The sequence below is a fragment of the Archocentrus centrarchus genome, chromosome 16 (assembly GCF_007364275.1).
Source record: "Archocentrus centrarchus isolate MPI-CPG fArcCen1 chromosome 16, fArcCen1, whole genome shotgun sequence".
Lineage (NCBI taxonomy): Eukaryota > Metazoa > Chordata > Actinopteri > Cichliformes > Cichlidae > Archocentrus > Archocentrus centrarchus.
This window is the reverse complement of record NC_044361.1, coordinates 29,602,674-29,620,214: the sequence shown is the minus strand read 5'-3', so window position 1 is coordinate 29,620,214 and position 17,541 is coordinate 29,602,674. Positions and strand designations below refer to the sequence as shown.

The 17,541-nt window shown below is 36.6% G+C and overlaps 1 protein-coding gene across 1 annotated transcript in view; it reads right to left on the bottom strand.

Moving 5' to 3' along the window:
- Positions 1-2,323: 2,323 nt before the first annotated feature.
- Positions 2,324-17,541, bottom strand: part of grik3 (glutamate ionotropic receptor kainate type subunit 3) — a 103,307-nt gene continuing 88,089 nt past the window's right edge. Inside the window, 7 exon segments of the mRNA XM_030749630.1 lie at positions 2,324-2,652; positions 3,361-3,611; positions 3,870-4,095; positions 6,394-6,611; positions 11,950-12,068; positions 17,014-17,125; positions 17,128-17,236. Of these exon segments, the coding sequence (XP_030605490.1) occupies positions 2,458-2,652; positions 3,361-3,611; positions 3,870-4,095; positions 6,394-6,611; positions 11,950-12,068; positions 17,014-17,125; positions 17,128-17,236 (1,230 nt within the window). The 3' untranslated portion in view covers positions 2,324-2,457.

The window sequence follows — 17,541 nt, the reverse complement described above, 5'->3', positions numbered from 1 at the left end:
AGCCATACTTTAGACCAGGTTCTCATCAGGATTTCATGAAGAGTGAAGGTCCGAGGTTAGGGTCACAGAAGATAATCCTACTCTAAAGAAGTGTCCCCCAAATTCTTGGGAAGGCTCAGCGTTTCCATTTCATATTCATCTTGTAGAAACATATTCGCCATCATATAAGATTTACATACATTTTTCCATCTGGATGATAGTAATCCAATATACCATAATATAATGCATTTCCTTTAAATAAATTAAAAAAAAAAAAAGGTTTGGGGCTATGGAACTGGGGTAAAGTGAGGAAGTAGGTAAAAGTGACCTCTCTACTGAAATAAATAGCATCTAGAACATATTTAACTGTTAACAGAATTCATTTATAACAGTATAAATTTAGCAAAATACATTTTCTCCTGCTGATTTTATTTACATACTCTACTTTGCAGGAGGGAATTGATAAAACAATAATACAGTCAATCTCTACCAAATCAATGCTTAGTATTACAGACTGGAATTTCCTTGAATCATAGATACAAATTTTTTTTTGTTTGTTTCTGCGTATCAACAATTGAAACCTCACAGAGGTTCGCTGTTCGTTCAGCTTCCAGGTGACAGCAGCTCACAGACTCCTCGAATCTTCCTTCGGCATGACACTCGCTTTAGATATACGCTTACTTAATGTAGACATCAAAGTCTAAATGAACACACGAAATTGTCAGCTGTCACCACATTGTCTTTCAGCATGTCCACACACAACACGTATGAATTTACTCAGTCCACGTCAGGTAATTTAAAACAAAAAAAAAAAAATACTGTTTTTCTGGTTACTGATGACCTTCAGAATCTTTATTTGCTCACTTAAACCCAAACTGCTGCCCAGTTTATATAATGTCAAACAACCATTTGCCAAATAAAAAAGCCTGCAGATCACACAGATGAACGTAGTGCTTGAAATGTCTGAAGCAGTTGGGACATTCAGTGGTCCTATGGCCACATTTGGACCAGGGCCAAACACGTTTGATGAATATGTCATGCTAAAATGCCCCTCCTCTCCCCCAAGAAGACCCCCCCCCCCCCCCCCCCCCAAAAAAAACCTTAAGTTTTATGGCCACACTCTCTTACATTTTGTCTCTGTGACTTGCAGTTCTTTTCTCAGTTATGATATAAACAGCAATTTCTGAACAAATGCCCTTCAACCCAATCAAGACATATAGATTTTTAGGAAAGTGCAGGCTGCCACAAAATTAAAATAGCTTCAGATAAACACTCACTATTTCCAAGATTATCCTTTGGAATTTAAAGAGTATGACAATTTGCTTTCAAGAAAGACATTTGACCAGGAAATTCATCTATTAATCTTTCCTTTGTTGGTTATTCAATGACTGTTTAACATTGCATGTTGATGACGATATTCTGACGTGAGCTGATTTGCACAACAATAAAAAATTATTTACTTGGGATACATATTACCCTGCATGGTTATTACAGCAAGATCTCTTTATAATCAAATTTAAACTACTCCAATTTGCTTTTCATTAAACACAAGAGTGAACCATTCTGCCCCATACACTAATGTATGTACTCCTGTTGAATCGTCATATCTTTGGCAATCATTACTTTAAGTTAATAAAATTTTGTCAGTTACAAAATTATGACACAAAAAGATATTCATAATATGGACATTAGAGCAATGTGGAATCCCTTCCTTTTAATACACATATCTCAACAATCCACTTTGCATTAGTGACTATGATTGCTTGTGTCTAACAATATAATTAAGGACAAATCACAACTAACTTAATCGCTCAACTTTTAACTGTGGGTTTCCACCAATAACAATATTGCCTACACTAAATGAGTGGTCCTACATCTTTTGACTCAGTGACAACCATTAAAGCCTAGACAACAAGTTTGAGGTAACATTATTTTCTGCTGTCTACGGCCATCCAGGACTGTGTAAATCAACCGGGTAAAGGTAAAAACTCATAATTTTTCCCATGTCGCAAAACTTAACTTCAATAAGCACCTTCCCTTCTTGTACATCTATCATTTATTGCCATTGTCCATAAAGCCTTCCCTCTCACTTTATGCCATATAGTCTGATAAATTTTTCTGTCTGATTTAGGATTCCTTGAATCTTTTTTTTTTTTTTTCTTGTGTTTCTGTGTTGCGCACGTAAACATCAGACTTGAAACTGATTGGTTGTTTCCTTTCTCAGGAATGGACCTTTTCTTTTCCTAGAACCTCACCGAATACTGCTTTTACCTCCTTTCAGTTGGGATTACAATGATGAATGTTGTCATACCTGTGTGGCTGATGCTGCCATTTTGAGTTGCCCATGTTTTGTTAGTGTTCCCATGTCACTGTGGTTAATGGTGTATCTGGTGATCCCATCTATACCATTGTCTCTAGTCACTGGCACTGCCCCTGAAACATTGCTCAGCAAGCTCTTGCCCTGTGGGGAACACATTGTCACGGGAACACAGGAGTCATCCCAGTGCTGCAGCTCATGTTGTCCTTTCCTGGGAGTCGTCGGTCGTTGTAGGCGTGCATGTTGATCACTGCATCCGTCTTCACCATGACTGGAGGCTGAGGCTTGTGTTTCACCCGTCTCTCGCAGGTGAACGACAGTCTGATCTCGTCCACCATGGCACTGCACAAAGACCTCTGGGCAAAAAGGGAGGATGCGGAGAGGGCAGCAAGAAGGAGAAGAGGGGAAAGGGATGGGGGGTAAATGCCTTAGCTTTAAATTGTTCTGACAGCAGACAGTGTCGGCAGTCTAAAGAACACAAAATGATTAGAACATTCATGTTGTGTTAATTCTGGTATGTTTATATGTGTGTGCGTGCGTGTGGCTGTCAGCAGCATCAAACTGCAACACCACTCCATGTAGAGTTCACACAATTCATTATTGTTTCTGTGTCAAAAAAGATGACCAAGTTTGGTGCAAGAACGTGCATGACACTACATTCTTAGCATGATTTAAATTAATGATTTACAACAGCAAAGGGGCTCGTGCTATTCTGACACCTCCAGTGACTAATAATGGATTACGTCTCTATGCTCCAATTTGCAATTATGTCTGTTAAAATAAGTAAATGTTGTGGTGTTATGGCCAAGTACTCCTGGGGATTAGCCAAAGGCATGCAAATCCTTTTATAACATGTTTGAACTAAAAGCCATGAATAGAGCACAGCTTTGGTTTAGAGGCTATGAGGAACATAGCAAAATAACAAAATGGCATCTGTACCAACTTCTCAGCTAAAAACAGGCTGAATTAAATACTAACACAATGTAATTAAATTAATTTCAATATAATTTTCCATCCATACTTTAAAAAAATATATTCTTCAGTTGATTTATAGGGACATATACCTGCTCACGTTCCGCAGTCTTCCGTAGCTTGTAGATGAATTCAGCAATTGCCACAAAAACAGACAGCACTAGGCCAGATGCTAACACAATGAATATACCACCCAGGTTCTGGATACCCATGGGGCCCGTTTCGCGATGCCGTTCATCCAAGCAGCTGCTTCCACTCCACCATTTCTCCTTTAGCATGTGTAGGCGCCCATCCTCCAAGATGCTTAGGATTGCTATGGAGATTTTGTCCCTGTACGGAGAGCCTGGAAGCAACATAAGGCCTATTTTACTTTGGCAGAAACACCAGCTGGACTCTGTGATAATAAGGTTCATAAACATCCTGTGACACACACTCTCACTAGTAGCTTTAAAAAGAACAAAAAAAGTTTTAGTTTGACACCACATCTGAATAGTAATATCTCAACCTCCTCTTCAAAAAGTAGCACATAAGTTTTGAAACCTTTTAAATTTTTAAAACTTACTAGACCCAAATGGAGTCACTAGCCATTTAAAAACCTTACCAAGGGGAGTGCCGATGCCGTAGCCTTTGCTGTCAATAAGTCCTCCCACCTGTGTCAGGTTACAGTTCCTTCTAGTGATGTAATCGATGGTGGTGGACTCCGTAATGAGGGCATAGTCTGACTTCAGCACTCTCTGAATACCATCTTCAATAGACTTCACCAGTGATGTTCTTGGCCGGCTGCTCATAAAGGCCCACATCTTCTCAAAAGTAGAAACCCTAGATTTCTATGAAGGATGGAAAGATGCAGTTTAAAAAAAAAAAAAGTGACTAATTTTAACAATTTCTTGGCTGCAGGCGAGGAAGAGGAGCTAGAAAAAAAAATCTACAATGCTTCTGCCACTAAAAAAAGAAAAAAGAAAAATGTAAAAATTTAAATAAATAAATTTCAACTGTTATAGCCCCAAGGTGTTAAAGCTGGGAATACTGGTAACCATGAATTCTCTCTAGTCCCTCTGGAAGAAAAAATAAATGGGGATTTTTTTTTTTTTTTAAAGTTGAATAGAAAATGTCAGCGATTAGACTTGTTCATTTACAGCATTAAACAATACAGTTTCTTAGCTAGTGACCAAATAGATTTAAATGATTACTCATATCTCCTTTGTCACAGGATTAAAGGACAGTAAATTGAAGCTCTGTACACATTTATCCTCATAAGTGCTACTGAAGCAGCAATAATAGATGGCCTTGCCATTAGTGTTGCATTGGGCTATGTGGCATTTCATGCAATTTTCTAGGAGGTCACATTTATGCCATGTCTAATCCTAGATAATTACTGTTTAAAGAGTATAAGCCACTTCAAATCATGAAAGATGCCACTATAAGAAGCCCTCTATTATTGTTAACTGCAGTATAAGGACAATCCCAGCTGCTTAAAACTGAGATATGATAGTCTGATATTAAAACTTTAAAGTACCAATTAAGATGTATGGTAAATGCTGCCAAGTTGGCATCTTACCATATGGCAGCTAAGTGCGGCTTATTTGCGCTACAGCATTGTGTAAATCATGAATGACTCATAATAAAAAATGCCCCCCAATCTCTCTTTCAAAGTGAAAAATGGCATACAGCTATATCTGGCTTTTTTTTCTCCATTCTATCATTAGTAGGTGATAATAGTCACAGTTGAGATAAAAGTTGCTTCCTTTTAGAAGCACTTGAAAGCAGTTGCCTAGGTGTGCCCTTTGGTGCACTTGATTCTAATCTAGTCGAAGGCTCATAAGACTTTCAGGCAATGTGGTCTACAGCGCTGACCATGGTTCTATAGAAACACAACACTGCATTATAATGCAGTGTCCTTGTTACAACGCTATCTTAATTTATTATAATATCATAATTTCACTATCATAATTTGAAAGATGACTTATTCCGTCTGCTCATGGGGGAAGTTATAACTAGACTTAAATGCATGAGAAAAATCTAAAATTCTACAACATTGTAATGTCTTATAAATGTGGTTGAAATGCTCAGTCAAATCTTAAACTATCCACAATCTTAATCCCCAAGTTAATAAGAGAAATGCATCTGGCTCACATGCGTTTGGTAGGCTTTTTTTGAATCCTCTGAAGCTGTAGCACACAGCATGTGTGACTACATCAAGAGTGAAACCACAAACGGTTTAACATATTTTTCTAAATAAGTTTAGGACCAAATGCATCAATTTGCAAAGACTTTATCTACTCCCTGGTCTCATCAGTATTTATCCTGCTTCTCTGCCTCATTGAGTTAGCATCATTAAGCCTTTCTGTAAGAGCAAGTGGGAGCAGAGGGCACGTGAGTCTTGGATAATTAGACACCTGTGTCTCCTATTAATGATGTGATGATCACAACTGTGATTTATCAAAGTGCAAAAACTGATCAAAAATATAATATTTTTTTCCATTGAAAGAAAGTTACAGAAATATTGAGCATTTCTGCATAATGTTCAACTGTGAAGTATTGTGATTTGTAACGAAATACTCCTTTGCATAAGAAAAAAAAGGGTGCAAATGAATACATCAGTATTGTTTTAAATGTACACAATACTAGTAAAAACATATATTCATAAATAAGACTACAATGGAGAACACAGTATTCATAAGCTAAAACACAAGATTTGAGGGCAAAAAAAAAAAAAACTAGGGCAGACAGACGCCCTGAAAAATTATTTATTTTTCCCTTTTTTCTTTCTTTCAATTGAATATCATCACTGCATGTCTTCGGTAGAAATGTGCAGTGTTTTCATTTTCTTACTCTGAGAAACTGTAACTCTGTTACATGTGTTATTCAGCACCACAGCAGCAGAAGCATCTAAAGCAAAGCGCAAAAATAATGAAATAAAGTCAAGACCCTTCAGGCAATCGCTGAAACTTCGGTATAAAAAAACATAATCTGGAACACATCAAACAGCGCAGAGAAGTGGAGAAGCTAAAAAAAAATAATAATACTTTTGCTGTGGGAATTAAAATGTAACTGAAAATGTAATGTAATTCTAATGAAATTAATACCTACTCTGTCAGACCTACTCTGCACCATTTGTGCTATACCTTGAAGAAAGACATTGTTGCACCATCTTTGACCACACCATACTCGATCTTGGTCTGCTTGGCAATGTCGTCAGCTGAGTCCACAGGTGAGTCCATTCTTTCTACAGTCAGAAAAGCTGCTAAATTAGCTGTATAGGATGATATGATGATGAGTGTGAAGAACCACCAGATCCCACCAATTATCCTGGTCGACAGGGCTTTGGGCATCAATTCTGAGCCTGTAGGCAACACAGAGTGAGAGACTATTAAACAATTAGCTAGATAAAATTGAACATGCCAACAGTGTAACTGAATAAAACAAATGCAGCTACATGACCATGCATTTTTGTTAATTAGCCTGCAAATGTTTTTGGCAGCACCACTGGTGTTGATCAAGGTACTGTCAGTGAGGAAACAGAAACTGATGCCAGCTTGGCAGGTTAGCCACACTCTAAGCTTAGAATTCAGAAATGGCAGATCAGACTAGTAAAAGCTGTATGCTGCTCAGGGTTTTAAGTTATCTTTAAATTTTTTGTTTGTTTGTTTGTTTTAGTTCATGCAAATGCCCTGAAAATGAAATAATAGCATATATGTTTATAGTCAATTATTCAATATTTTCTCAGAAATCAGTTTTGGTGAAGCAACAGCCAAAGAACTTGTGAAATTTTGTGAAAAGGTCATTTTGATGCACTCATTCACAACATCGTCCTACCATTCATACCCTCATGACATTTCATATTTTATAATCTCTGTACATTGAGGTATTGAGGTAAACAAATCATCAACCAGTATAAAAATGGGGGTGGGGGGGGCAAGCTATAATACCTAGCCAGACTGATAGTACATCTCTGCATCAACCTCGACTTTGAGTGGTCCTCTGCTGAGTAATACTATGTTTACAATGGCTCACTGACTGGTGTTAAAGTTACTTTATATCTCATCTCTGACAACCTTTAAAATACCCTTGTGCTTTGTGCACTCTGTTACTTGACTGAGAAGATTTATGAGGGCAATTCTGAAGAGTAACAAGCCCACAGTAGGGGGGCAGAGTGGTCAGCTCTTTAACCTCTTCTACCAAATTTGATTGGATTTGTCCTTTGTGGTCTGACGAAGACTCTACATGGTTACAAACAAGAGAAGACGGTAGCATCCTTTAATTCACAATGACTTCAGAGATGGAAGATCTCTTGTTGCACTAAAAATGAAGTGAAGCAACGGGTAACTCAATTGAATTCCACACTATAAAGCGCTGCTGTCAGCAGGGAGCGGTATATGGCGCTGCATCAGAAAACTCTAATAAATACAAAAAGCAGATCAGTCATGTAGTGCAAGGGAAATAAAATGGTGTCAATATACCGTACAGTTCATTGAAGAAGGTCTCTTGTAAACCAAGGAAATAAGAAAGTGCTTTCTGTGAGAACAATACAGATGCTATTAGTAACCAGCACATCACATCTCGCTGTCTAGCTGCTACACTGCCCATTCAAGAACAAACATTGCTTAGTATTTATTTTCTGACAGTTTAGAATTTTCTAATTTTATTAACATACAATCAATGAAGTAACAACCTGATAAAAGTGCTTTAAATGTGTAGTGATTAATATGTTACTGTCTTGCAGATTTGGCCACAGTAGCTTTCCCTTGTATCCAGTGTTTTTGCAATGCTAAGCTATTTAGCATTGTGTCATTTTGGGTTTTTTTCTTTCTTTCTTTTAATTTAAGTCTCTCAGAAGGAACCTAAATATAGTTATTTCTTGAAATGTTAAGGTATTTCTATGACAGCATTACACACAGTATATATTATGTTTCTGGAGTAGAAAAGAATTGTTTTAAACTAGTTAATATTAGCTAGCTAACCTGCTAAAAAAAAAAAAAAAAAAAATTAGTCACCAACAGCCTATTAACCTCCAGCTGTTACCATCATTCATTGTTGCTTCACAAATAAATTTATCAGTTCACAATAGTAAAACTACTGTACATACTCTCAAAAGAAAATGCCATATTTCACTGTAACAATAGGTTTTAAAGGATTTGTAATTATTTTAGGTTTTCCTTCATAGCTTACAGGCTACTTGCATTACACTAGTGAGGTTCTGATAAAATAAACATATATTTGTAACAACTACTGGTGGAATTGATGCATTTTCACTAATAAGGACAAGATTATAATATTTATTTTAACACAATGGGCCCTTGGTGTGGATGATTTTAACAGTGAAAAAAAATGCATCTTATTAACTTACTGTCTCAAACAGAATCTATCTTCAAAGTAATCACATTACTGTTGTACTATCTAAAAATATCGCTCAAACTGATTAATCTATGTACCGTACTTTCATATTGATTTAGGTATTGGTTACAGGCAAAAATCTATTTCTATTTTTCCAGAAGACTTGAGAATCATTCTAGCGTTAACTATATTTTAATTCATTGAACTAAGTTAAAGATAAATTTTACTGAAATACACTGATGATCCAATGACAACAGATATTTATAGATGTTGCGATATTACAAGATTAAATAACAGATCTTTAATCTGGTTATTAAGACAATAATGCTTTAAAATAATGTGTTTATTCAAAATCAACTGAACCAAACTGTATGCTATATTTATTTGCATAATATAGTATTTATATTTATATATGTCTCTATTATTATGAAAACATCAGAATTTATATTCACTGGATGGGAAAACAATAGCTTATACAATGCTTATCACTGATACAACAAAGCAAATCCGTGCTCACTAAAGCATTTCATTTGCTATACTTTGCCAGTGCCATTTTATATGTAAATATGACGATACTTCAAAAATCATGTTCATCACTTAATACTGGAAAGAATAACACAGTTGAATTTTGAAAATTGCACTTCTGTATTTTTAACTCTTGAGATTATTTTCCTTATGCAGTACTACTTTTGACTGGCCCTTAATCTACAAGGAGTCGCCAAAGCAGGTAGTGCCACATTTCTGATTTGGCAGATTTTTGTTAATTAATTAATTTTTTTATGCTCAATACCCTTCCTGATGTAATCTCAAAGGGATTTGTGTCTCCTGCCAGAGACAAACTGGCAATCTTTCACTTGGTAGGCAAATGTGTAAATGACTGCACTATGGAGCCATGATTTATATATCAGAGTTTTAAAGGTTTCCATCTCCATTTGATGTTGTGACAGGATTTTTTTTTCTTTGTTTTGTAAGCTAATGCATAATAAATATGCCGTGTCTATAGCTACTGCTAACACCTCAACATACATTCATTAAAAAGTTAATTAAGAAGTCACTGTGACACTATGATGCTGTTTTCCTTTGAATAAATGAACAGATTGTTTTGCATCTAATGATGCCTTTTGAGTTGTCATACGGGGTTGGGGGGGTGGGGTTTCTCTTTGGATTTGGTAGTGCATCGTGCTAAATATCACACCCCTGGTTTTCTGTAGTGATTCTTCCCACAAGCAATGTCTCACCTTAATGCTAGAGCACTGGGCTTTCCCACGAGAGTACTTACCTGCACTTAGCATTCTCTTCTGTGGAGTTATCAGACACAGATTCCCTTCCCAAGCTTGAGGCTTTTACTTTTAGTTAATTGCTTTAAAATAAGGACACTTGTGAATGGAAAAGTTTACTCCATTGCAAGCAAATGCTAAGTAAATTTTGATGTCAATCTCAAAAAGATACAATGTTTCTTAACCAGAGTGAGAAAACGACACCTCGGGTTACTTATTACGTAAAGAACCAAATACAGAAAACCATATTTAAATCTCAAAATAACAGATCTTGGTAATACTATATTATATTATAGACGGGAGATATATTGTAATAAATGGCAGATTTATATCACCTTAAATATCCCAAATTTTAGCAATACTTATTTTTTTATGTGGAAACCAATTTACAGGAAATGATTACACATGTTGTGAGCACAACCTTACTGAGACCCCAGGAATACATCTGAGGTGCACAAAGAATTTGCTTTTGCACCTCCTCATATTTTACGGTCTTTGTGTTGTCTGGGACACCTCCCTCCCACAGACAAGCTGGTAGATTCTTTTTTTTTTTTTTGATTTTCTCAAACGCGTCCATTTGCATTTTAAACATGTCAAGGAAATGGCTTCCGTCTCAGCTGCTGTCACTGTGTTTGGCAGACAAGCAAGGGAAGTCTGTTTATGTGACACAGACAAAATATACCTCGCTGCAGAGCCCACCGTGCAGCATGTGTTCAAGGCACCACAGCACAAATGTGTGTCACTGAAACCCAGAATCAGCCTGTGTCACTTTTTTAATTTAGATACATTAAATGTCAAAATATATTTTGACAGTACCTCTTAAAAAAAAAAAAAAATCATGTTAAAATAGTTATAGGAACACTAAGCCTATATTAACTTTGATATCCTAGTGTGGAAAAAAAAAAATATTCAGTGAACTATGAAGAGCTGATTAGCAGCAGACACAGCTCTAGTCAGCTACAGCGCGCTAAATAAGAAGAGCTGAAGCATTTACAGACAACATTGTATGAATTATAATGAAAAATTCTCCACAGTTTAGTTTAATAATATAGGCTACTAACTAGCTCATTTTGTTTTGATTTTCTTTCTCCTCTCCCTTTCAGCCCACTGGTGCTCTACTCATAGCCCTCTGTCTGCACCAGCAAATTGGCAGAGCTGCTGTGCAGTTTCACAAGAGTGCTGCTGAATTTCTGTGCTTAATGAATTGCTGAATGTGTTTGCTATCCTTATGGGCAAAGATCCACTGCCGAGTCTCACTAAGCCTCCTTGATTTGTCTTGTTACACTGAGGTTAAACATTTTGTTACTTGGGTCTTTTTCTCCACAGTTGACTTCATTATGTTATTTCTGGACCTTCATTTGCTTACCTATTCCTTTCAGGGACACCAAGCAATTGAACACTTATTTATATCCTTCTTTTTTTTTTTTTTATCAACCCCCCCCCCCTTTTTTTTTTATTACTTAAAAGTATTATATCCACAAAGTGCTTCTTTCTTCTCACGCTGCAAATAGGTGACAACTGATTTCAAAATTATTAAGCATCAACCAAGATCAGAGTGACATTAGTTGGTGGGCTACTTGTTGGACAGTTATGATTGAAACATATGGAGTCTCTACACCCAGTCACGCTCAGCGCAAGCCAAGCAGTGCTGAAAACGTCACACCAGCCAGTTCTAGCATAGCTGACAGCTGGCATTTGTCAGACATGTTCCTCAACTTACCCTCTGCGTCCTCAACATTCAGAAAGCTCTTGAGCAGGGCCAGTGGCTGTGTAACGCAGAAATAAATGCAACGATGTTTTCCACCCTTACCCGCCAATCTCTGACAAGTGCCTGGCACCTACTCTTCTCTTTTTAAACAGCAGGTAGGTGACAACAGCTTCCCTTTGTCATGTAAGACTGAGCTCGGCAGTTGTTCTTGACAGGTAAATGTCTTATGAAACAGTCATGGAATGGAAATCATGGAGCTTGTCAGTTAAAGAGGCAGAAAGTGGGAGCTAGTGGTGAAGAGAAAAGGAGGTGGGGGTGACAGATTGTTTTTGACAGGAAAGAGAATGAGTGCACCACCTTACCTTGTTGCATTAAGGAACCAACTCCAAACCAGAAGCTGTTGAGCAGGGTAAAGTTGTTCTCCACCACATCTGATCCGGGATTACAAGGATGGGCGTCATACCATTCATATGGGCTGAATCTGGGATTGAGAGAGGAAGTTGGAAAGCAGTCACAAGATCAGAACACAATAAAACGATATCGCCTTCATCATTCGTGAACACTGTTGAATACCACTGCTATTACAGAGTTCCAGTTTGTGTAACAAAACTAATGATGCATTAGGCAGCAGCTCTACAAGCACTACTTAAAAGAGGATTAATTGATTATGGGCAGCAAAACAAGCTGTAAACGCTACCTTGACTGATTATTACCCTCTACAGTTGATATGGTGAACATGTAAGCAAACATCCGTCAAGCTGAGCAGCAAGAACAATATTAAATTAACTGATTAATCTAGAATTTTTTTCTCTGTCCTCTGCCTTAATTTGGGGCAGTAACTGTACAGCTTGTTCATCAAGGCTTTTTTTCTTCACTGAAAATGGCTCTCTGATAGTCTTTTAGTAACGATAAGGATGAAGTTAAACATTAAATATGTGGGCTTTAACACAAAAACAGTGAGTTAAAAAAAAAAAAAAGTGGAGTCACTGGGGACTGCAGAGTTGGTTGGTTATTTTCCTCTATTAGTATTCATTACTATGTATTGAACAATGCATTTTTGAACATGGCCATAACATTTAGCAGACAGCCTCTATCCAAAAATGTGTAATGCAGTAGTTGGACTGGTTTTACAAGTGCAAAAACTGTATCAAACTATTATCAAATGTCACATCAAAATTTAAATAAACATGTCCCAGTTTTTTAAGCCTTACCTCCGGAAATTCCCTCGACTTTTTCCCAACATGCTTTGTAGTTAAAGGTGACGAATGAAGCATTAAAATTTAAAATGTCATGTTTGAGAATGTGAGGAATGAGGGCTAAAGTCACATGAAACCATAAAGCATGGAACTTTTCACATCTATGAACCCTGTGTAACTTTACTGCACAGGTCATTTTCACAGACACATGCTAAGAATTAAAGAAAGAAAGGCAAATGTCACCCCTTTTCACTTAAAAAAAAATATTTATATTAACTATATTTTTATTCTGGTGCTCTCATGAGAAGAACTGTGTGCCTTAAACTTCAGGTATCATTACACTGACATATTGTATTTACTAATGTGGGAGAATGTGGCAGAAGATAGAAGAAAAGTGCTCTCATGCATCCTAAATACAAATAGCGAGTAACTTAAATAGTACACTGAATGTACTATACTGAGTCTTTGGTTGCATATATTCTGTTCTGAAGGGACATGGAAGGAATAATCAAGAATGATTGAATTAACTGAAATTTATATTATAAAAAGACTAATAGACTTCAATCTAATTGCATATTTTCTAATATGTCAGCAATCTATTTTAATCAGAGAGCGAAGAGAACCGATTGTTAATGATGAAACAGACAGAGGCTGTTCGAGCCATCATTCATTAATTCCAGTCTCATTTAAGAAACCAGATACAGTATATGAACTGATGAACATTAAAAGACTGTGTTTGCCCACTGCGGTCTTGCCTAAGTGTTGTTTCTCACGGACTAAAATGACAACAGTCACATATACTCACCAGTGTTTCTACCTTTAAGTGTTTCCATTAGCATTCGCGACTCATCTGCCCTTAATAACATTTGCAGACATCAAAGAGGCCTTGGGCAGCTGTTGTACAAATGTGGTGCACTCTAACATTTTAATGAATTCCTTCAGTCTCATTTTGTTTTACTTTAATGTTAAATTGAAAGCCTTGGTCATGTAATATGTGAGAGAGGAACAGAAAATAGGAGATTTTACGCGTGGCCGAAATCCACATGAGCAGGACTTAAACAGGACACAAATGAGGAAAACTAGAATGTCTTTTTTCATTATTGTGAGAGCGGATTCTACATAGGTAATGTGAGAGCACTGATTCAATCCTCATGGTTTCTCTGCTAATTTCTAAAAAGGTTGTGCTGTCAAGCAGAGCCATAAGCATGTTTCAGACTTCATGCTTGCAACGCAGCAGCCTACATGCTGCAGAGGGATGTTGTTGAACAAGGCATTGTGCATCTGGAAGAATTCTGTGGGCTATGGACTGAAAACACCAATTTTTGGATGAATTTCCACCACTTTTAAATTCATTTTGTGCTGCTGATTTATTTTATTTCAAAATATGTATATTCATGTTCTGAGATTTGCCAGTTCACATTTCAGTAAAAAGAGAAACTCTAATAAAAACTTTGTTTTTTGCATTGGGCGGTACTGCTTGATCTGAACTTTTCTTAAGGTTTTTGGTTATATTTCTTTGTACTCTGTAGCTACTCATGCTAAAGTGTATTGCTGACAGTGTTTGGAGTATTAGAGACTTTGGACATTATATAATAAAGGTTTCTAGAAGGAACTTTTTTTTAATGGCTGTTGATCCATCTTGATACCTTGATGAAAACACAGTATGTTCCAATATTTTTCTTTTTTATTTGTCTTTATTTTATTTATATATATATATGTGCCTTCTTTCTATCTGGATTTTTTTTATTTTTTTCACCATTACAGATGCAGAAATCAGCTACAGCAGAGAGACACTGTAAATGTTCTGCTTTCCACAATGTTTGTTAATGTGGCTATAAGTGAAAATAAACTTTATTACCATTCCTACACAACCAAACAGACAGACCTACTATGTACAGACAGAGATAATGACCTGGAAACAGCTTGGCATTAAACATAACAAGCAAAAGCCTCATGTTTGCATTCACAAATGTTGAATTGCTAAGTAAATATTGCTCCAGCACAATTTTCAATACATATTGTCCATTAAAGTTTTAGTGCTGCCAGTCATTAAATTGCATTCATTTTCAGACCATAATAACAGCAGTTTCCTTGTTGTCTGTGCATGATTTCTGTCTCAGTTACTGGAGGACCAAGTCAGCATCTGTGATTTATGTGATGCGTTAAGCAAAGCTAACCCAAGGACATGTCTTACAATTAGCTTTAAATAAAGACGATTACAGAGGAAACAGAAATACCAAGACTGACTACATATAAAAGCATTGATATAATGTATTTAAACTTGATGACAAGTAGCATTTTTAATCTATATACACCTTTGTGGTTTTAAATTATAACTAGAAAAGGGTTTTGCTAAGAGAAGTCTATACTTTTATTAGTTAATTCCTACAAAAGAACCAAACTCTACAGACAATAGTCACTCTCAGTTATTATGAGTTATTATGTCTTTGGCTCTCATGATAAACACTGTAAGTTCTTAGTGAAAACTGAACTGTTTTAAGAACAATACACATAGATTTCAATCTTTTATTACAAAAGCTGAATTTTGTGGTTTGGAGATATTTTTTAAGCAACAGAAGTAAATAGTGTATTTGCAGGGAACATTTCTTATTGAAAGTGGGACTGGCTCATGGAAATGAAGGAACAGGTCACCCAGAGCAAAAATGTTTTTCTTTGCTTTCCTTCTTGAAAAACAACAGGGCTTTTTACCACAGAGAGATAAACTATAAAGGGCTTTGGAAACACAGGTAATAGTTCTTAGTAAGATCTGCGTTTTGTCAGGTTATGGTCTTGTAGTGGATTTTTTTTTGAATGGATATTACTAGTCAGATCCTTTGGATTTCTCTACATTATAAATGTAAAGGGATCAAAAAGCCACAGTTTTTATTTACATATTGAATATCTTGTGTAAACCACACACTGGTCCGAATCAAACAGTTAAAAATAGTAACACTTGTTCGTTGTGCCGTGAAGCGTATTAGACAGACATACTCAGTGAGAGTTATGTGAGGAAGACCCATCATGACACATGAAAAAAGTGTAAATGTTCATACACATCAACAAGTTGCAGAAATTTTCTGATATATTTGTCACAACACTAATGCATCTGGATGTTTTTTTTTTCTTCCAGATGCGTTATCCTCAGGTTTGAAATAACAGAGTCCAAAATGTTCTCTTTTACACCCTGTTGAATCATTTCTAATTTTAAGGTATAGGCTGATTTTCCAAGACAGTGTTATAGTGTTACATGTTTTTTTTAATCTACTCATAAATAACTGATCATTTGTAACATAATTATTATAGTACAGGACAATGCTAACACATTTTCTGCCTACTTTAAATTACCTATTTGTGCTTGAAGTAGCCACCTCTCTGTTCTCTGCTGTCTGTTTTATCCTCGATTATGCTGCACTTTTAGGGATGCGACTCGGCTATCTAGGACAGCCTTCAAAAACTCGATGCAACAATTTAAGATGATTTTGCACTTATATGAAGCCACTCCAGAATTTGTTTGGTTTCACAACGGCAAATGAGGATAGAGGATTGCAGCTGTTTGCTCTCAAGCCCCTGAACTCCTTTCAGTGCCTGCTTTTCTATAACTTCCTCAGCACCACTTGCATGAGAAGCAGCAGGAAATACAGACAATGACACTAAAAAGATATTCATCATATTCATGACCAAAAAATTTACAAGTGACATACTTCTCACCCAATCAAACAGATAATCTCCATCCGTAATAACTGTGACTGACTTGTTACAGCCTGGAAGTTCATTATTTATAATATATGTAAATGCCGGTGATCAACTATAAATAGCCTCCTCTGATGCAATTTTACGTCAGGTGTATATATTATTTTCTTTTTGTATGGTTGAATATGACAATTATATATATTTTTTTGCGCTCTTTTTTTTTTTTTTTTAGCTTGAGGCAAAATGAATACGTTTTAAAGGGTTGGTTCAAGATGCATTGCCAGTTCCAAAGACAGCATGCAGGAAACAAGAAATTGCCCACTGAATAGGACTTGCAACCCAACTGGAGGTTTTTGTATTCCTTCCCCACTGCTGGGCTGTAGAGAGCTCATGCAGACATAACTGCCTTGATCACTACCCAGAACCTAACACAGTATGATGAACTGGCTTGTGTACTCGAACCACAGCCTGTAATGATAGAGTAAATTACTATGTCTACTGAAAGACCTCACAGAAATAGCACGTAACTTCTGTACTTACCTGGCAATGACAAAAAGGACACAGCTAACTCCCAGGTAGGCCAGGAGGATGTAGACCCATATGTCAGGAGTCATGGGGTTCAGGAAGGAGAAGAAGCCATTGTTGGTAGCGTTGGTTTGCGATACAAGATGCTGATGCCCATGCTCATGAATGGCTTGGAGAAGTCAATGAACTTTTCACGCACGTAAGTGATGGTGAGAGGAGCCACTGCCAGGTCTGCTCTCTGTATTGCAAAAACGAAAACAAAACAAAACTATTTGGTAACTTTCTCTGATCATATTTTCATTTTGGCTTTTTTTTTTTTTTTTGTTCTTTTTGTTACTGAGCTAATAGAGAAATGCCATCACTGTCTGATAGTCATGTTACATCATGACTAAGATAAAATTGTGGCATTGTGGATTATATATTGGGAGGTCACAACTTTTATTTGAAGTGTGGAGACATAAGGTTGTATCATGCAGGATGACGAAGTGAATGCAATACATTTCCCCTTTTCCCTGATGCCCTTTGCAAAAAAGTACAGACATT